Here is a 21,809-nt window from a genome sequence, read left to right on the forward strand (position 1 = left end):
TTTTGGCTGCAAACAAGTTCCTCTTAGGCATGTGATCCTTTGTTCCTTCTCTTCTAAACTAGCATTTTCTCCTTAGCTTTTAAACTATTGCCCTAAAAAAATGCTATATAAATTAAGAGTATGAGCTTCACCCCTAGCACCTCCCGTGGCTCCTTATTGTCCTCCTTCAGAGCTTTCAGTCTCTACAGGCTGTGGGGAGCACAGAAACACAGCCAGCCAGCGAGGTCCGATGGACTGCAACTGGCAAAAGAACACAGTGGAATGCGCCACAGGTGACTGCATCCAGCCAAGTGGGTCAAGTTGTCACAGGAAGTTCAGGGGAGAGGGGAGCCTCTGCAGCTGCTTCTGCCTGATGCTTTCTAGGAGCCAGATCTTTCTTCCTCCCAAGAAAGAGCAGCCTATTCCTGACCCGGACTGTGTGAAGTTGCAACACAGAGGAGAGCGCTTTTAGTTGTGTTAATCATCGCTGCAAGGAGTCAGAGAAAGTACACTAAGAGACCGAGTCTTTTGAGCTTGTCCACATGAAGGAAAAAGCTTTTGATTACTACCCAGGAATAGGGGTCTCGAGGGAGCTAGACAAGGTAGTCTTGTCAAAGGTTGGGGCTATTAGTTCTCTATCCAAGACAACAGCTACAAAGCATATAACCAATTGTCAAATGGTTAAAGCAAAAGGATTTTCCTGCTTAATTTTTCACTAAAACTTGATTTTCTTTAAGGGGAACCAAAGTGGCAAATGTGTTATTAAATGCTTACACATACATTTCTAAGGATGTAATGACCACTCCCCCCCCCCCCCCCACCACCACTCGCCACCTCAATGTTTAGATCATAGGAGAGCTTGTTAAAACACAAACTGCTGGGTTCCATCCCCAGAATTTTGGATTCAGGGCTTCAAAGAGGGGCCTGAGCATTTGCATTTCTGACAAGTTCCAAGGTCTGCTAGTCTGAGGACCACACTCTGTGAACCACTGGGATAGGTAATCATCTTTGAACCACTGGGATAGGTAGATAATAGAGCTCCCTTTAATCAGTAGTTAGTGGTTTGTAGTAGGCATTATCTGAGGTGGTGTTGCAAATTTGCAGATGTCGGTGATTAGGGTAAGGCCCAAATCACAGAGTTGAAGGGATTGGGGATGGTGGGAGGGGAAGAGCCTGGGGAGACAGAAGGAAATAGGAGTGAAGGGCAGACTGAAGAATTCACATGAGAGGGAGAAACCCAACCTGACATCCATCTCACTGCCATGAGAGGTGACTGCTTTATTGAGTTTGATCGCTGAGGTGGTGACAAGAACTGTACCTAAAACAGATGGATAAGGCCCTGAAGGTTTTATTGTATTCCCTTCTGTATTAAAGAGCAGAATGGACAAGTTCTTTGAACTTTCATAATGATACTCATTTTCTTTGACAGTGTGTATTAATTGCCAGATGGGGAACTCTTTCTTTTGGGCAAAGAAGGTCATAAAGATAAGCTGTGACAATTAAATGGCCACATTTCTTTTTATTTTATCAGTATGATTGGAATCTAAGTTGAACATGATAAGATGTACACAGCTTTTTCTTCTTCAGAGTTTGAAGACATGATTTTTGATGTCTAAGTTCACACGGAAACAAGGCAGAAAAGGATGCAACTTTGAAAACCAATTTTTACATTCCATTTGGTTGTAAAGTAATTATTCAATATATTATTTTGATTTTAAAAACTAAAAGCTTGCCATATATAGTTGGATAGTAGATGGTCATGAAATCATTGGGATCTTTTCCCTTCCACCTGTGGTCAGTGGCAAAAGAATGCCCAAATCTATTTTAAAAGCCTACTTAAAAAAAAAAAAATCATTTCAATGAAATAGGAATTATAGTAAATAAGAATTATGATTCCTTTTTCTATGAAATGTCAATAATTAGAGAAATAATATTAAAATCCCCAAATACCTCCAGGATAGCAATATTCAGGAAATAATATTATATGGTAAACATTTTTAATAAACAGCAGCATAAAGTAATCAGTGTTTAATATCATCGCTGGTGTGTGAAATACAAATGCACAAATCCTCAATATAAAATAGCCTTTTTGTCATTACATCCATGCTTGTCTACTTGAAATGCCCATAATAACAGATCAAACATTAAGTAATACAGTGATTAAATGCATGCAGTGAAAATAAGAAAAGATATGGGAGGGCAAGATATCTGAATATCGCCATGATATATTTGAAGGAAATCTATATCGAGTTAAAAAGAAACAAACAAAGGAAACAAAGAAACAGACCGGATATAAAAATGCAGAGATATATTTTCACTTCTGTGATACAAACCATAAACATAGTTTTGTGCAAAAAAAAAAAAAAAAACGAAAAAAATAAGGAAAAAAAAAGAAAAAGATCTGAAAATAAAGTCATCTTACAAAACATTGTCAACAAAGCGGACATTTTTCAGTTTGTGAAAAAAATACCATTTTAATACAAAAGGGACTGTGTTATGTAGTATCACAGTGCTATCACAAAATACATTATTACAAGTGGTTTTGAAATTTGGTTTGCTCACCTTAATGACTTCAGTAATTATAAAAAGTTTAAAATAAATGTTATAGTTCTTTATAAAAAACTAACTTGAATTTACTTTTTACCATAGTAATGTTTTTCCAGAGTACGTATTTTACTGGCTCACGGAATGCTAATTTCCCTTTAAGGGACTCCTAGAAAAACTCAGATTCACTGAAATCATGTTTACTTAAAATAATAAATATCCTTGGAAAACAATTGATTGTCGTATGATATACAAAATTGTGGTTTGAATCTTCATCATTAAACAGTTGCATAGCAACAAAAGGATCCAAATATTCTCCTCTACCTAAAGTTAAGAAATGTAGCTCTTGAACCAGCTTACTTATGCCACAAAAATATTTCTTAATTTATCTTTCAACAAAACTGGATATAGCCAATTCTTTGAGTTCACAGTACCGATAAGTCCATGTTCATTGTTTGAAGATTCAGTGTTTGGGAAAATTGCAACACATTTGGTACACAGATTTCCTTGATTTCTCATCCTAATTGCATTTTTTTTCTTTTTACAAAATTGAAACATCAATGTGCTTTACATTCTCCTCATCAGATATCATTTCCAGGAATTATTTTATATCCTGTAAAGTCTCTTTGTAAGTCTCTTTAGTTGTAAAATAGTAATGATTAAAAAAATGAGACCTTGAGACATTGTTCTTAGAATAAAGGAGTTATTTTTTAACAAGAGAAAAATCTAACATAACATTCCTTTCTATATAGAACTTGAAACCCATAAGAATTCTAAACTTGGCAAAAGATGGCTAGTAGGTAAGTGGCATGAAATGCACATTTGATGCCTCCCTCCTAAGGCAAAAATGATTATGTTTCTTCTATTCACCAGCTTCAAAATTTCAATTCATGGTTATCTTTGAAATGAGAATTCAGTACCTGTGTTTAAAAAAAATACTGTAATGTTTTACAAAATAGAATTCATAGTCTTTGGATTCCAACTAATGCTATGAATAAATGGTCGTAACTCCTGGTGCTGGAATAAAATCTATGAACATTTCCAGATCAGAAAAAAAAAAGGTGAGAGAAACTTTAACTAGGTATTGGTGTCATAGAGTTTCCTACTTCCCCAGAGTCCATTGATGGTGGGCCCCCTACACCTAGGAAGATTCATATTCAGGAGGTTGTAAGCACTAATGTGCTGGTCTGCAGCCATACCTCTATTCTTCAATCCTATTGTTCCAGGGAAGCTCCTGTGAGGCTGCCCCATGGGAAACCTTGTTCCTCTCCCAGGGGTGCTGATCTAGGCCGAGGGACCATTTTCCTGACTGTGCTTCCTTTGGTTCCTCATTTCTAATGCAATGGAGTGAACTATCAACCAACAATCAATTCCAGCATCCACGTCTAGCCTTCTTATGGTCTGATGCCCTATATTATTTCAAGGGCTCGTGTAAACACACTGTGGAAAACGATAATGTGGAAAAGGCCTTCGTGATCAGCAGAGGAGATTCACAAAGAGGCACATTCTGTACCTTCCCAAAGAAGCCCCACTGTATAGATGGCCTCAGGGGATCTTACACTTGTCTTATGGCTCGTTTCCATCTGGGATTTCAAATTTTGCCTACAGTTTCCTCATTGATTCTGAACATCATTTTCATACAAGAATGCATAGAGTCTAAATTGAATCAACACAATTCCTGAACATTTGTCCTGAAGATAAGACAGCAGGTAGACAAATGCTACGGTATATACATTTTGGGGAGAGACCAGTCATGGCGAACGGAGGCAAATACACAAAGCACCATTTGACTTTCCTTTTTGGTTTGATATTTAATCACGAGATTCTTTTCTTCTTCACTGGTTTGCAGTTTTTAGTACATGAAACCAGATGTACCAATCCCAATGCCATGTCGTGTACATGATGGAGTGTTAATCCCACAATGTTTTCTTTTTCTGGCTGGTTGTCTGCCCTGCTTGGTAAGACACAGTTAAACTTCACAGAAGATACTTGTTGCAATGTCTGCTAAGTGAGAACCTTACTTTAATAAAAACATTTGAATTTAAATCTTTTCTACGGCTTTCTAGTTTTTCCTGTATACCACATTTACAAAAGTCATGCATTTTACAGTTCTGCAGAAATCATAGATTCGGTGTGTCCGTGAATATTGGAGTCTCCTAGCAAAGACGGTTGCTTTGAGTCTATTTTGTAGGGTTTTTGAGACTTGTTGCCAAAAACGGTGATACCCATTCCACTGGGATGATTTGGAATCGACATGTGTGGTAGTAAGGGAATGTTTGCTTCCTGATTAGATCCTGAAGAGGGCAAGCTGGTCACATGACCAGTGCTAGTCGACCCACTGGCACTGCTCGGGGACCGACTCTTGGGAGGCGGGCAATGCTGAATCACTCTGGGAGGGCCTGTCGGTTGGTAGTGGGCAGCTGGAAATGCCGCATAGCCAGGAGGTATTGGGTATCCATTGATGGGGATAAATCGCTGGTTCTGAGGTATTGGTGGGCCAATGAAACCAGCAATCTGGCCCTGTGGTGTAATACCCTGGCTCGGGAACATATAATTGGGATATCTGGGGTTACTGAGATTACTCACTGGGCTGGCGCTAAGGGAGGTTGTCTGCGTGGTAGCATTTCCCCCCGAAGGAGTAGTGGAGCTGGTGTGACTTGAGAGTCCCTCCCAGGACCGAAGCCGGACATGGATATCTTTAAATCTTGGTCTCCTGGAAGGAATCTCATTCCAGCACTCTGTCATGAGGCTGTACATTCTGGGCGGGCAGTCTTCGGAGCATGGCAACAGCTGTCGTTTCCTTACCATTTCGATCACTTCCTGGTTACTAAATCCATAATACGGTTGCAGTCCAAAACTGAAGATCTCCCACAAGACAACCCCGAAGGACCAGATATCTGAATCAGAAGAGAATTTGCCATACATGATGGCTTCAGGGGGCATCCAGCGAATGGGCAGCAAAGACTTACTCTGCACCCTGTAGTAATCGGCAGAGTAGATTTCTCTGGAAAGCCCAAGGTCTGAAATCTTTACATGAAGTTGCTCTCCGATTAAAATATTGCGAGCTGCAAGGTCCTTATGGACAAAGAAGTGACTAGACAGGTACTCCATGCCGGCTGCAATCTGAATTGCTATGTGCAGAAAATCTCCATGATCCAGGCTGGATTTTACGGTCCCGTCTTCGTCACTGCTACAGCCAACATCAGAATGTGGGGAGCGCATGATAAGGAACTCATGGAGATCCCCCTGATTCATATACTCAAAAAGCATACACACAGGCTGTTCCTGAGTGACAGCACCCAGAAGGCAGACGATATTGGGGTGGTGTAGTTCGGCCATCAGGGAGGCTTCCTGTTGAAATTCTGTCCATTGCTGGGGGTTGTTATAGTCTTTCAAGGTCTTTATAGCAACCAATTGAGCATGGTCCATGCCTGGGAGATAGAGATGGCCCTTATAGATCTTTCCAAAGGCACATTCCCCCAATTCTTCCATAAAACGTACAGCAGAGAGTGGCAGCTCTTTAGCCTTGCTCTGTATAGAAAGAAAGGAAAAGTGTAGTTGAAAACACTTAAGGCAAGACATCGTGGCATCTGAGAGGAGGGGTGGGGCATATAGAGAAAAGTTCTAGAAATCAGACCAAATAAAACACCACCGTAGGTCTATAAGTCTTTAAAATTGCTGGCCACAACTTAGAGGAGGTGCCACAGGTAACTGTCTATCATTCCACTCCACCCCCCCCCCCCCCCCCACTCCATCTACATCCCCTGCTCCAATGGCAATTTCCTGCTGGAGCCTACCGTCTTGCTACTCAAAGTGTGGTTCTGGGACCAGTAACATCAGCATCTCTCAAGCTTATTACAAGTGAGGGCTCTTGGGCCCACCTCAGACCTGCTGGATCAGAATGTGCATTTAATAAGAAGATCCCAGGTGATTTCATTGAACATTACAGTGTGAGAGGCGCCGCTGGAGAGAATACAGCCTTAATTCTTAGCCTGGGACATACAGTGTGTGTGATCTGGTCCTAACCCACCTACCCTTGCTACTTCTCTATATGATAGCATCACATTATTTAAATAGGTCTGCTCAGTGACCACCCTTAAACACCATGGCCATTCTTGCCTAATACCTCTGTTCCTGCAATGCTTTCTTAGTCTTAGGATATTTATTGTGGGAAAAGCCATAGAAACCACAATGAAAGGCTATCCTCCTGAGCGCTCCCAGTAGAGGTAGGGAGCTTTGGAATCCACTCCTCTCTGCTCATCAGAGTTTTCCTTCTGAAACTCTTCGTGACCACTATGATCTTTGCCTCCTCTGGCTTCCTTTTGCTTCAGTGTCTGAAGGCCACCACATGCAAGAGGCAGTGTGGGGGCTGGTTACATGCATGGCCTCCACAGTCAGACAATTAGAGTTTGAATCCTGCCTTTTCCACTTACCAGCTGTGTGACGCTAGGTACAGTATTTAATCATCCTCTACCTCAATTCCTTCATCTGTAAAATGGGATGATAATAATTGATAATAATTGCACTTAGAGGGTTCCTATGAATTTCTAATAGATTAACATTTTTAAAGTACTCAACATGATGCCTGGCACACGATAAGGGCTATTTAACTTTTAGTTATTACCTTGCTGTTGCTGTTCTTTTTATGAATATTTTGTCCTCTCAATCACATTTCATTTCCTTGAAGGGAGGCATTTGCCCTTCATACCAATTGATAACCTTACAGCTTCACAAGTGGGTTGTTTACTAACTGACCTTAAGACAGACAGGAAAAAGGATCTAGCTCACAATGAAAATACTAAATTGTGACATTTGATCATGGCTGTAATATTTGAAATTCACCTCAAATCTAGCCTGACTTTGAGATGAATTTATTAAGAAAAAGATCATAAAAGGAATGCATTTGTACATAAACTGATTAAAAAAAATTTTTTTTAATGTTTATTTATTTTTGAGGCAGAGAGAGACACAGCAAGAATGGGGGAGGGTCAGAGAGAGAGAGGGAGATGCAGAATCTGAAACAGGCTCTCTGAGCTGTCAGCACAGAGCCTGACACGGGGCTCAAACTCACAAACCGCGAGATCATGACCTGAGCCGAAGTTGGACTCTTAACCAACTGAGCCACCCAGGCGCCCCAATACATAAACTGATTTTAAAAATAATCTCTGCACTTCAAATATTTTAGAAAAAGATGATTTCTCTGAGTATTCCAATTAAAGGTGGCAATGTGGCAAATACATATGGAATTCAGAGCTCTCTGTGCAGAGTTTAAAACAACAGTTTAGAAAACGAAGTAAAAATATTTCTCTAATCCAAATTGTATTAATTTAAAATTCATGATGATTAGCTCTGTTCAAGGCTGATTTTCCAGGGCAAAATGCCCATTAACCTAATTATATAAGTATAAATAAACATATAGGAAAATACTCACTTAAGAGGATGAAATAAAATTGAGAATTTTGAAACATTAATTTGCCCATGCAAATAATATTTCCTATTATAAATATGTCTCATTTATTCATTAAAGCAGATCTCAAGGGGTTTGTATTTGGAAATGTCTTACAGGAAAGTTACTTCTGCTTAAAGTAATGGTACCACATTGCTTTAAACATGCAGTAAATTAAAACTTACTTATTGATCCAGTCCTATTCATTATAGTATTGCAGGAACAAAGGATTAGAAACAGCCTCAATGTCTACCTAGAGGAGACTGGTTATATTAATTATGGCAAAGGCAATAATAGAATATTACATAATTTAAGAATGAGCACATTTTCTATGTGCTGATATGGAAAGATCTCCAAATCTTATTGCTAAGTCAAAAATAAAAAGCGGGGCACCTGGGTGGCTCAGTCGGTTAAGTGTCAGACTTCAGCTCAGGTCATGATCTCATGGTTCATAGGATTGAGCCCCATGTCAGGCTCTGTGCTGACAGCTCAGAGCCTGGAGCCTGCTTTGGATTCTGTGTCTCCCTCTCTCTCTGCTCCTCACCACCCCCCCCTCAAAAATAAACATTAAAAAAATCAAAAATAAATAAAAAGCAAAAGAATAGTTAATGCTGCATGCTGCTTTTGTGAAAGAGGTGAAAAAGAATGAATATATTCATGTTTATTTGCATATTTACTGAGAAACTCTGATTTGCTTTTTTAAAAAAATTTTCATTTCATTTATTTTATTTTCTTTTATTATTTTTAATATAATTTATTGTCAAATTGGCTTACATACATTTATTTTAGAGAGAGAGAGTGCAAGTGGAGGAGAAGGGTAGACAGAGAGAGAGAGAGAGAGAGTGAGAGAGAGGGAGAATCTTAAGCAGGCTCCATGCTCGGTGTGGAGCCTGATGCGGGGCTCTATCCCACAACTCTGGGACTCAGCCAAAATCAAGAGTCAGATGCTCAATGGACTGAGCCACCCAGACTCCCCTGAGATGATTTTGCTTTTGTGGGAAGACCAACCCAAGGTAAATTTCTCCTGCATGATGTTGGGATTTCTATCACAATTTTTCCTAATGCTCTAATTGAGTCCAATTTATGCGAAGGTCCCCTGAATGGCATAGTAGGCATTACTTTTGGACCTAAACAGGATCTCCAGGCTTTGGTAAGAGAGAAGGGTATGGGACTGAGCAATAAAAATTTTTGAGGGAAAATGGGAATTCATAACTAAACTCAAGGAGTATTAGGTATTAGGACTACTCTCTTTTCCTGCCTCTGCTGGAACTAACCCATAGGAAGTGCAGTATATTCAAACTGTGTGGCCTTTGGAATCATACCAATCTGAATTTGCATCTTGGACATGTTGCTTTCTATTAATATTAGTTAATACTTGTGTAACATTTACTAAATGCTAGATACTGTCCTAAGCACTTAACAAATATTAACTCATTTACGACAATAATCCTGTGGGGGTAGGTCCTATATCTTAGGTGGTTGACGTTGAGCGAGTTTCTGAACTTTTCTGAACCTCTATTTCCATATCCATGAAATGATATGCAATTTCCATAGTTACAGTAGGGATTAAATGCAACAAGGTATGAAAGTAATTTCCACCTAGTAAGTAATCTTAAATCAATCTTATTATACTTATTGTGGAAGAAATCCAGTAAGTGAGGTAAATGCAAATGACTTATATCCATTTATAGCCTTAAGTATTTCTAGCCAGTGTTCTATATTTCCCTTTATGTTGTGGTATTTATTTATTTATTTATTTATTTATATATTTATTTATTTACATTTATTCACTCTTGAGAGACAGAGAGACATAGCACCAGTGCAGGAGGGGCAGAGAGAGAGAGGGAGACATAGAATCCAAAGCAGGCTCCAGGGTCTGAGCTGTCAGCACAGAGCCCAGTGCAGCACTCAAACCACGAACTGTGAGATCATGACCTAAGCCAAAGTCAGACGCTTAACCGACTGAGCCACCCAGGCATCCCTGTTGTTCTTTTCATAATGCATTTGGGGCACCCGGATGGCTCAATCAGGTGAGCATCCAACTCTTGATTTCAGCTCAGGTCATGATCTCAGGTTGTGAGATCAAGCCTTGCATTGTGCTCCAGACTGAGTGTGGAGCCTGCTTGGGATTCTTTCTCCCTCTCTCTCTGCCCCTCTCCCCTGCTCACATGCTCTCTCTCTTTCTCTCAAAATTAATAAACACTAAAATAAATAAAAAATGCATTACATTTCCTCCTATTAATCTTTTCCTGTTTGCGTGTAGTTATTAGTAAAAACAAAAAAACACCTTAAAATCTTAAAAATCTTCAATCTCAAAACAGAGAATTTGTTTTGGAGCCCGAAGGTGGGTACAATTTGAGTGACATGTGGCCTGCTCCTCTAGGATTCTGGGAGATGCATATGGGTGGAGGGAGCAAGAACCCACGTGGAAGAGTAGATGGTGGCAGATGGGACAAGGAAACAAGCTGGCCAGGATTCTGGGGTCTGGAGGAGAAGACGGGTGGACAGGACCTTGGCATCGGCCTGACACATAGCCCCTGGGGCTTCACAGCTAAGACGGGCTGCGTTCCCCTGCACTGAGGTAAGCAAATTAGTTCTCTGCTATTTGCCTTTGGAAAAAGAACTCTTACTCTTACCATTTTGCACATGGAGAAAGAGGCTTGAAAAGCATCAAGAATTTTCAGAAGAGCCAAAAGAACCACACTTGTACTGCAAGCCCTTCTGTTTTGGGCCACACCATTTCTGTCTGAAATCAGAGAAGCCTGTTGGCGGGCAATCCCAGTTTGACACAGAAGGCCTCTGGAGGCTTAGCCTGGGGCCTGACACCTCACAGGGCTGTGAGGTCAGCCTTCAGTGTGCGGTCGCTCTATGAACTTCTAATTGTTCTTTTCCCCTGTTAAGACACACGAGAGCACATTTTGACCCCAAGTGTGTCTTCTCAGATCCCACCCATACCCGGTGGGCCATATGGCACAGAGTCCCAGCTCCTCTCTAGCCTATAGAAGGAAGGAACAGTTCACCAGGGCTTGTCATAACCAAATTTGGGGATTCCCTTTGGAAAGAAGCACAGAAAGCAACTAAAATGGCAGATTTCACAAAACCTTTCTTGGGAACACCTGTGCGGCAGCCGGCCTAGAAGTTACCAGAAAAACTGCTCAGAGCTTAGTTTCAGGGGAACAATTTACACAGTGATTTGCATTTTTAAAATGCTCAGGTTACTTGGTACAAATGTGTCTTAACTATAGACTCATTTTCAAATTTTACATAAATCCTGAACTAGTTAAAAAATCATAAAAACTCTTAAAGAAGCAGTCAGTAGACCCTGCAGTGACGGCAGGAAATTAGCTGTATTGTTGAGGAACAGATGGTTTACATTATACAAACCCTTTAGGCTAAACTTGTTTAGGTCTGGCATATTGTAAATTATATTTTAGTAATGAAAGTGAAATGACCTCTGCTTGACCTCAAGTGGGGTTTGTCTGTTTGAACCCAATGTCGTGGAAAACTATGAAAGAAAATGAAGTCATAAAGTTTTGGCAGCTCAATTTTGGCTCATTTCAAGTTAAGGGGTTATAAATCTGTTTAGTTTTTGTTTGACAAGTATTTGTCATACAGGGATGTACAAAATGTAAAGAAGTGTAAAATACACATAAGGCACAGTGCCAAAGTAAACTAAGTACAAAGGAAAACTGAAATGAATAGGGTCCTGGGCTCCTATCTCTTTATCACTCCTTCCATTAGTTGAATGACAAGATGGGCTCAGTTTATTATATGCTGTAAGGCAATTAAGTACCTTAAAACTGAAACAGGCTTTCAGTTTAAATGTTAACATTTTTGCTTCTCAAAGTAAACACACATCTGCCTCACTGAGGTTTTAAAAATTCTATAATATGGGGTGGGGGGAGAGGAAGAGGAAAAATCAAAGTTGATGTAGAAGTTGATTTGTTATTCTAAAATCCGAATCTGCTTCTTTCCTTAGAAATTTTTGAAGAGCAACTCTATTAGGGTTTGAATGAGCTCTTCGCAGGAGGAAAAAGAAGGGAGAACATTTTAGATGACAGTCATTTAGATGTGAGTCAGATGTGACTCTTGTGGTCCTGTCTAACCAGCCGATGGAGGCCAGGCTGATGTTGGTGGCTTGCTTCACCCGAGTGACAAATCCTAAGTGGGGACATGTGATGCTTTTAGATCTATTACCTTTGGATATGAAAACAATGAACCAGGAGTAGGGTTTTTTTTGTTTTTTTTTTTTTTTTTTACATTGTAATTATATAGGTGGTAGATGGATAAGGAGGACAGACTCAATGACTTTATCTCTTTCCACCTTTGAGAAGTTACACCTTAGGTGATAATACATTTCAAATGATTCCTCTGGGTGACAAAGCTTATGACTAACCTGCCATTTCCTGCCCACTCTACATAAGTGATGGCTGTAGGGAGAGGGGAGGATTTCGTGATGGCCAACATTTGCGTGCAGCAGGGATCCACGGATTTGTGACTTTGGGCTTCTAACCTGAACAGGGTATGAATGCTTTACTTTTGAGCCCAACTTGAAGCTGGACACAGATAAAAAGCTGAGTGACATGAGGGGGAGGGAAACAGAACCCAGAGTGGTTCTCCAGGACAGGAAGGTGGCTCCAACGGCAGATACTAAAAAAGAACTGAAGTTGTATTCATACAATTGACTCAAACCATCCCCTGTAGTCCCTGCCTTCCTTGTAGTGGTTCCTTTCCCACGCCCTTTTACAAATCTCATTTGCTATACATTTGCTGATTCTAGCCAGACCCAAGTATCTTGAGGAGATGAGCTACAATGGCTTGAATACAGTGGCATTTTTCCTCAGCCTCATTAAAATTAGAGGGGGATTTGGGGTAAGAGGACATTAGCAGGTCCTTTTTTTTTTTTTAAAGCAAAGTTCTCCGTGAGATCTATATTCCTTGGGGGACTGGCTTGCTCTCTAATATCATCTCTGATATAGACTATATCAGCATAGTCTAATTCAGAGCAGGCATTGGAAGCCCCTGGAAGGCTTGTTAAAACACAGATTGCTGGGCCCCACTTCCAGAGTTTCTGATTCTGTAGGTCTGAGGTCCTGCATTTCTGACACGTTCAGGTGATGAGGATGCTCCTGAACTGAAGGCTTCACTTCAAGAACCAGCGGAATATGGCTTTCTGGGTCAGACAATCACTAGCAGTCTGGATCTCTACTCCTTGCATGATGAATGACCACAATGTGTCTGAAGAACCTGGTTGACCAATTTTGACTTATAGGAGCCAGAAAAACTAATACTTTGTTTCAGCAGATGCTTGGAAATGCCAGCTAAAGAAAAGATAAGGACCACTGACTGGTGTTTCCTGTATTTGTATTCTGCTACTATCTTAATGAGATTCAAGGCTTTGAAATTAAATCACTCTATCGCTTGGGCTATGTCACCAGTTTATTCTATTTTCATGTGCAGCCTGTGGTGGGGGATCTTTTTTTCATAGCTGGTTCTATCAGTCAGTCAACTGATACTGTATATGCTATATGCCAAAGAGTATACATATAGAATAGTATATGAGGACCCATGCAAGAAGCATGAAGAGTAAAGACACAGCTCTTGTCGTAGATGTCTGTAATCTTGAGTTTAACAATAGCTACCATAGATTGAATACGTGTCCTGTGACAGACACTGAGACCATAACAAGGCCTAAGAGCTGATTTTGGAGTGCTTATATGTTAGGCTGTTAAGTACTTTGTACATATTAACCCCTTTGACCCTTACAGCAACCCCATGAAATTGGTCACTCTGCCTATTACCCCCATTTTGCAGGTGGAAAATATGAGAAAGAGAGTGATTGCACAGCTGGTAGGTTGTATGTTGGACAGCAGAGTCTGTCTTCCCGGTGACTTCTCTAGGTGTTTCGTGCATCAGCTTGTTTCATCTTCATCACTATCTCATGAGATTCATACTGTGATGTTCCCATTTTATGGATCAAGAAATTAAGAGGTTGCTTAAGAAGCACACCTATTAAGTGGTGATGCCAAGATGCAAATTCAACTACGTCTGCTCCAAACCTGGAGCATTCTTCCAGCAATAACTGGCAATTTTCATTTTGATCCTTAAAGGGCTTCACCATTTTAAAAGCATGAAGCGCACTGGTAGAAGACTGGAATGTCAAGGTATAGTTGCTCTCGGTCTCTGATCTAGATCTTACTCCTATTGATTCTCTGTTGTCCTCATTAGTTGACTGGGACAAGTGAAGAAACCCTTTCCACAGCAGCCTTTGCCTGAGCTGGGCACAAGAGCCCTGGAGAACATATAAAATAGAGATTTCTTAGTATCTGGACTTAACTGTTGACAGAACTTGCTTGACTCCAAAGCCTATTTTCCATTCTTGTGCATTTCCCTGGTTCTGAGGTAAGCAGTGTTCGAATTGTAAAGGAATGGACTCTACTCCTAAATGGAAGTGATTATGTTTTAAAAACTTAAAGGCCACAGGCATTCATTTTGGGAGGTTATGGACATTCTCAAAGACTACAGTCAAGCTAAGTGCCTTCCAGCTAAGTGCCACCAAATTCTGGAGGGAGTTTCAACCAACAGTTTGCCACATTGGCCCAGAGTTCAGCTGCACTTCTCTGGAAGTGATTTAACTTCAGAAGCAGTTCTTTTCTGTACGACGTAACTTTCTGATGGTTACTTTGAATGTCTGGTGGTGACCAGGGTTGATTCTGTGGTGGCTACTTGACCATGTCAGTGGGAGAGCTTCTATCCTGCCTGGAAACAGGCAGAACAGAGGCCAGTAATTTCAATGTCAGCTTGAGCCACCAAGTGCTCATAACTTGAGCTCGTGTGTTTTGGTCCACCCGAAAGTTACGGCAGTCAAGTAAAATGGGGAAGAACGTGGGCTCTGGACCTGGGCAGACCTGGGTTCAAATTTTGGCTCTGCCACTTAATAGTGGCATGAAGACTCACTTTTCTTACTCCCAAATCAGGCTTAAATTAGCACCTACTTCATAAGGTCATAATGGAGATTCCATTGAGATAATGTCTGTGATGTACTTTAGCTTATCGGCAATACCACTTATAATATATCCACTTCTAATACTCATCCTCCCCACAAGTAAAGTTTCTACAGATGTAGCTTGAAGCTGAAGCTCTGTACTGGAAGCCTCCCAGCCCTAACCATCAAACCCTCTCCACCCTGACGGATTTTATCCAGGGTGTCAACAGGGTGTGTGGGGCAGGGGATTTATGCTAACTCAATCGGAATGGAATACCAGAACTGTCCAAAGAGCTACCTCTAGTATCTTTGCTGTGCTTCCCCTGCCTGTCTCCTCACCCAGCTAATGCTGTGGGCTGCTGGGTCCTATAGCTTCCTCCCAACCCACATTATCCTGTGCACAGCATTTGGTAGTTGACTGAAATATTTGTGGCTGTTTGTATCATCACTGTACCAAAACAATAGTAACTTCTAGAAATCAGGTTCCAGTGAAGTGCCAGACACACTATCTCAAATTGTCAAAAATATCGGATGTGAGAGTGATCTGCCTACAACATCTGTCACCCCATTGATCGCCAGGGTTGATTTGACTGATCGGACTGCCTAGCGGGTGTCCCCTTCCTCCCTCACCACTCCATGAACATCCCTCCTGAAGCTGCCTGCTTGGCCAAAGAAGATGACCTTCCCCGATAGAGAAGGACTGTTCTTTGGTCAAGGGTATATAAGAAGCTGTGCTCCCTGGCTAGAACCTCCAAATAAGAAAAAGAAAAATCTCTAAGTACTCTTTGTGTCTTTGTGTTTTTTAAATTTTGTTTTGCTTTGTTTTAAAGTTTATTTATTTATTTTTAGAGAGAGGTGTAGGGGGAGAAGGGCAGAGAGAGAGGGAGAGACAGAATTCCAAGTAGACTCTGCACTGTCAGCACAGAGCCAGACATGGGGCTCGAACTCATGAATTGTGAGACCATGACCTGAGCCAAAATCAAGAGTCAGATCTTTAACCAGACGCTTAACCAACTGAGCCACCCAGGCACCCCTATTTGTATCCTTGTTTTACAAGTGAGAAAACAAAGGTTCAGAGAATTTGCTTAAGATCTCATGGCCAGTAATCAATGGAACACAGATTTGTAATCATCTCTCTCCTCTCAGTCCTTACCCTTTGGAGTATAACAAACTACCTCCTGGAAATAGACTAAAAAAAAAAATGTGGCTGTAAAGGTATGTTAGGCCTGGAGATTATGGATCCTTAGGTGCTGGGAGCAAGGATTCTATAGCTTGAGATGTGTCCTTCTAGATTAGGGAATGTATATCAAGTGGGAACTAAAGCAATGCCAGAGGATGAAATCAGCATGAGAGAGAGAGAGAGAGAGAGAGAGGAGGGGGAAGAGGGAGAGAAGTAAAGAGGAACTGTAGGAACCAGCGAAGGAAACAGAGGGGATAGGAGGAAAGCCAAGAGAAAAAGTATTTCAAGATGGTGGTTCAGAATGTCCAATGCTTCAGGGAAATTAAAGAGGATAAAGACTTGGAAAAGGCCATTGGGTTGAATTACATCACTGGTGATTCTGTAGAGGGCCCTGTCAATAGAATGATGAGATCAGATGTCCGGGGAGACAAAAGCTTTAAGGACTGAGTGAAAAAGTTTTCGAGGACATTTTAGCACCAAGTGTGGTGACACTGGGTAAGGTCAGGGGCTCAAAAGGGGTAGCCAGGCCATAGTAGGGCTTTCTAGATGGAAGTATGTTGTTGGCAAAAGGGACAGGCCCAGAGAATATAATCAAGTGTCAGTACATTCAGCAACTACTTTGGCTGGAAAGGAAAAGGAGAGAGGAACTTCCTGGAAGTGAAGAAACAGAGAAGCTGGCAAGAGATGAGGGTAAACTAAGAAAATAGAGCCACCAACTTCAGAAAGCTAGGCAAATCTTGCTTTCCCCAAGTGTTCCTGATACCAGCCAGCCAGGAGCTGCAGGAGTCTGACCCAAGGCCTATTCAGGCCTTGGCTGTGCCCCGCCCCCCCCAAGCCCGACCCACTGTTCCTTATCCTCTATTCTCAAACTCCTCCATCTCTCGACCCATCTATGCACCAGAGTCCCACGTAGGTGAGTCACATGTCTCACAGACAGAACCCCCCCCCCCCCCAATCCCTGCCACTGTGCTTGAGTGGGAGGCTGGGCCACCTTCCTCACTCCCCAAGGAGACTGCTCCACAGCTTTTTCCCCTTACTGACAATGCCCTGTTTTTCAGACACGTGACAGTTGGGGAGTTGGAAGGAGAGGCAAAGGAAAAGAATCCAGGAGAAGGGAAATTAGGGTTTCCCAGGCTTCTTGGAGAAGGTTCATTTTCCACAGTACTTTAAAAAAACACCCACTTGCATTGTAAAATTTGTAATTCAATGTAGAAAAATCCTACTTAGTTCATGCATCACTAGAATACTCATCAGGGAATTTTAAAGATGGAAAAGACAGGTTATCTTATCCAACTGCACGGCTTGAAATCTGCTTACCAAAATAAAAAGAAAACAAACTGACAGTAACTTATATGAACAGGGTCTATTTCATTCTCAGAACTGCTGAGAAAAGTGACACTCAGGCCAAGTGACTTCTCAGGGCCATGGGGCAACTGCAGGTGGAGCCATAGGGGCGTCCCCATCTTCTGACTGCGCACAACTCAGAGTGGAGGTGCCTCTCTGGTCCACTGGCTTGCTTTCCCCACAGGTCAGAAAGAAACTCAAACCTCCTTGAGGTCTAACTTCCAATTGCTTCACCTGCCTCTCTAGAGACTCAAGCCAGGTCTGTCAACCAGTTTGTCCTTGACTGCTGTTGTCCCCTCTGGAGGGTATGGGTTTCTAATCTCCCTGAGGAGCTTCTTCTTAATCCAAAAGTGTGTGTGGGGGTGGGGGGAGGGGTTTAGCAGCTCAGCAAGTGGAGAAAGATGGAAACCATTTAAACCCCGAAGGCCATATTCATTTGGATCAATAAAAACCCTGGAGTCTCGGACTTTTGAATTGACGGAGGAGAAATAAGAATAAGGCTTGGGCAGACCAGTTTCCATGCTTCATTCTTTTACCTCTCAGCCTCCAAATATCCTTTTGATTTTACTCTGGTAGGGTGTTTGTTTTCAGGACTTCTTTCTTTCTTTTTCTCCCTTCCTTCCTTCCTTCCTTCCTTCCTTCCTTCCTTTTTTCTTTTCTTTTATTATGTGTGTTCTTTCCTTCTAGATTTTATAGGTACATGTATTATTTATGTGTCAGTGACCTTTCAAAGCACTTTTAGAGATTGACTGTTTACAGTTAGGAATTTTCTTTAAGGTCTACAAAGTCCTTTGTGCTTTTTCCAGGAAAGGCACTCAGTAAGAACCAAAACAAACAACAGAATAATTCAAATTTGATTGGAGCCAAATCTCTTAAGAGAGTAAGACAAAGAGAGCTAGCATTTGTTTTTGTTGTCTCCTTTCCCCCTCCTCAACCCAGTCAAATATTCTTGAGCCATTCCTACATCCAGTGTGGTTCAGAATTACTTGAGGGACGTTTAAGGCTGAATTTTAAGCCCTGGGTTGGAGAAATCTTGGCACTGGCAGATTTTGCAAGGGACACTTCAGAAATGATGAAAACAATGTTTACTTCACCAAGTCTTTGGGAAAATCGGGCCCAGTATATTTCACATTTGTCTCTACAACCACAAAGGGTAGAGGACTATTACTGCTCTGGCCAAATTTCACATGCCTTTGGCAGGACTGGAGCTATATCATTCAGACGTGAGGCTGTTACACAAGCCTCTTAAGGATTTATCACAAGCCAGGGTGATGCCTGTGGTTAGTGTTCAGCCCAAACTGACCAAATGGAATCATATTTAGTTGTTTGCCTGACCCCCTCCCACTCTCCCTTCCCAGCACGATTTGTTCCGTGAAAAAGTTATTATGGGGTCAGGCAAGAGCAAGGACTTTATTTAGTCATGAAAAATCCTATGTTCACATTTCATCTCTTCCAATTTCTAGCTCTTTGATTTTGGACAAGTTACTTAATCTGTATGAGTCTCACTTACTCTGGTTGTACAGTATGAATAATAACTCCTATCTTACAGAATCATTGTGAGGATTAAATAAGATGATGACTATGAAAGTTCCTGGTATAGTTCTTGATTTGTATCAATTTGCATCAGTCGACCCACATTAGCTTTCTCCACTTACGCCAGAAAGCTCTCTGAGACCTTTATCTGAAAGACTGCATAAATCCAAACCATCATGCCTATTGGATGTCATGCTTTGCAAAACAAACCTCGCTAAAAATGGAACTGAGTTGCAGATTGAGGCTGGCCTACAAAACTGACAATTTTCCCAAATGGAAATGACTCTTCCCATGGTTCCTGCCATAGCAATGAGGAGCCTGCCCCTCCAGGATGGTGGCTTTTGCACAGTGACCAACCCCATCCGGGTCTCTCTCTCATCCAGAGTTCTGGCATTTCTAAGGTTTCTCAACATTTAATAACAGAAATGACAGGGAGGGGTGCCTGGGTGGCTCAGTCGGTTGAGTGTCTGACTTCAGCTCAGGTCATGATCTTGCAGTTCTAGAGTTCAAGCCCCACATCGGGTTCTCTGCTGCCAGCACAGAGCCTGCTTCAGATCCTCTGTCCCCTTCTCTTTCTGCCCCTCCCCAACTTGCGCTCTCTCAAAAATAAATAAACACTAAAAAAGAAAAAAAAAAAAAGAAATGATGGGCTAAGACTCTCACAGAATAAAGACTACTGCACTGGAACTTTGAAGTATGGGAAATGTAAAATGTCAACTAGGCATTACTTCACGAATATGCAATCAATCTTACCCCTCTATTTTCTTCTAGTACCATGTAAGGATTAAATATGACATTATATCACATGCTGTAATGTATGTAAGCTGACTAGCTGGCAGCTAGGATGTCACAAACAGTTGAACCTCCACCTTTACCTGTCCCCCAAGCCACTTAGTAAACCCTGTGGTCTTCATGTTTTCTTCATTTTTTTTTTTTTTAATGGTAAAAATTCCCACTTAAGAGAACTATGGTTTTGCTTGGGACAGAATACTTAAAAATGAATTTTTAAAATTTAAGAAATCCAAAAACTTTAGGAAACAAGGTTTCTATAGGACTACAAATAGGACTACAATAGAAAAAAAAAACATTTTAAGACTTTTTAAATTAAAAAAATCCACTGCACAGCAGACTACAATCAGATGAGGGCTATGTGTCAGTCCCAATATGCAGCTACATCTACTTACAAGTTAAAAGAATTAGTTAATTTGAGCATGAAGACATTTTTTCCCCTAAAATTTTATTAAAGTGATGCATCTTCTCTTTATGAAAGCCAAATGAATAATATGGCCACTAACCCACAGAGAAGACAAATATTTGTAGAATGAGTGAATGAATGTCCTATGGAGTTGGGATAAGAAGAAAAGACGGGCTTTTTGGAAGTTTTCTAAGTTATTTAAATGAAATCTTTTTGGTGAGAGGGCTGGGATTGAGGTTCTGGCTTTGTGGAGAGAAAGCCTCTGTTGTGTTTCAGCTTTAAGATGTGGTGTGTGCGCTCCATTTAAGGTAAGGGCTGGTGACCCTGGCTTCCTTGCCAGGACCTAGAGCAGCCCACATGCTGAAAGATGAGGAGGAAAAACAAAGGAAGTGGATTGATTTATCACAGAGACGAGAAGGCTAAGGTAGGCTATCATAAAACAGTATTCAAAGATTATAGGAAGGACAACACTTCTCTTTAAATATACTTCAACCAAAGAGGAACAGATTTAGGTCAGGCATTTAACCGAACTTAACTCCTGGGTTAGGATTTAGGTTTTGTTGTTGTGGCAAAAGACACATCACATAAAACTTAACCGGTTTTAAGTGTATAGTCTACGTACACTACTGTGCAATAAAAGGATTTTTTGATAGTGAAGTTAGTAAACCATGTTTGTTTGCTTTTTTTTTTCTCTGTTCATCTGTTTCAGTTTCATTGGAAGAGTATGGTATTTCCTTCTTGGAAATTTTGAAAAATAGCTCACATTCTGAATCCTTAGGAGAGATGATGTCCTAAGGATTCTTTCTAGCCCAGACTTGATGGTAAGGCAGCCACATGGCTGGCCCAACACTGACGTGCACACACTGACCAAAGAATGCTCTGGCTGCCTTGGATACAGTTAGAGATAGATAGTTATGCTGAAAATGAACTCTATAGCTTGTCAACTCTGATCGTAGATCATTTGATTTCTAAGCTGGGGAGGGTGATAAGTTTTGCTTTAACCTGAAGCCTATAGAATATATGCAGCTCTGTACTGCTGATTTTACCTTGGGTTTATATGCGTTCAGCATTGACATCTCCACATTTTGACCTCTGACATGTTTCGGTTGCCTCTGGACTGGCGGTGACGATGACTTTTGGTTATTGCGGCAGACGCAGATAAAAAAGAAGAGAAAAGCAATGGCCAGAGGAATAGCAACACTTGGCACCAGTATGTACAAGATCTCCATTTTATTCTTCTCCTTGGAGCCCTTCGAATCTGGGTACAGAAATAGAAAAGAGCAAAAGTCATTCTGGTTCAAATAACATGTATAATATTACATTGCGTAGTTTAAAATGACCTCCTATTCTTCTATACACACAAATTCACTGGAGAAAAAAGGAACCATTGCTTATTACAATTTGTTTCTATCAAACCTTCAACATAATTTATTGAAGTTTAAAAGTTTAAAGTTCAAGTGTTTAAAAATTGCAGAGGGACATTATGAGGCCTTTGCACGTGTGTGGGTCTCCCTCTGATCTTGCCTCTCTTTAGCAGCAGACCTGCATTTCTCTAACACGTTAAAAGTTAAACGTCATGTGAAAGGACTGGATACACCTAAGG

The 21,809-nt window shown here is 41.0% G+C and overlaps 1 protein-coding gene across 1 annotated transcript in view; it reads right to left on the bottom strand.

Annotated features, from left to right (window-relative positions):
- Positions 1–1,478: 1,478 nt before the first annotated feature.
- The window catches only part of ROR1 (receptor tyrosine kinase like orphan receptor 1), a 404,523-nt gene continuing 384,192 nt past the window's right edge, over positions 1,479–21,809 (bottom strand). Inside the window, exons 8-9 of the mRNA XM_060626612.3 lie at positions 21,253–21,464; positions 1,479–6,054 (exon numbers count right to left, since the gene is read on the bottom strand). Of these exons, the coding sequence (XP_060482595.3) occupies positions 4,627–6,054; positions 21,253–21,464 (1,640 nt within the window). The 3' untranslated portion in view covers positions 1,479–4,626. The remainder of the gene's footprint in view (positions 6,055–21,252; positions 21,465–21,809) is intronic.

The sequence above is a fragment of the Panthera onca genome, chromosome C1, assembly GCF_046562875.1.
Source record: "Panthera onca isolate mPanOnc1 chromosome C1, mPanOnc1 haplotype 2, whole genome shotgun sequence".
Classification (NCBI taxonomy): domain Eukaryota; kingdom Metazoa; phylum Chordata; class Mammalia; order Carnivora; family Felidae; genus Panthera; species Panthera onca.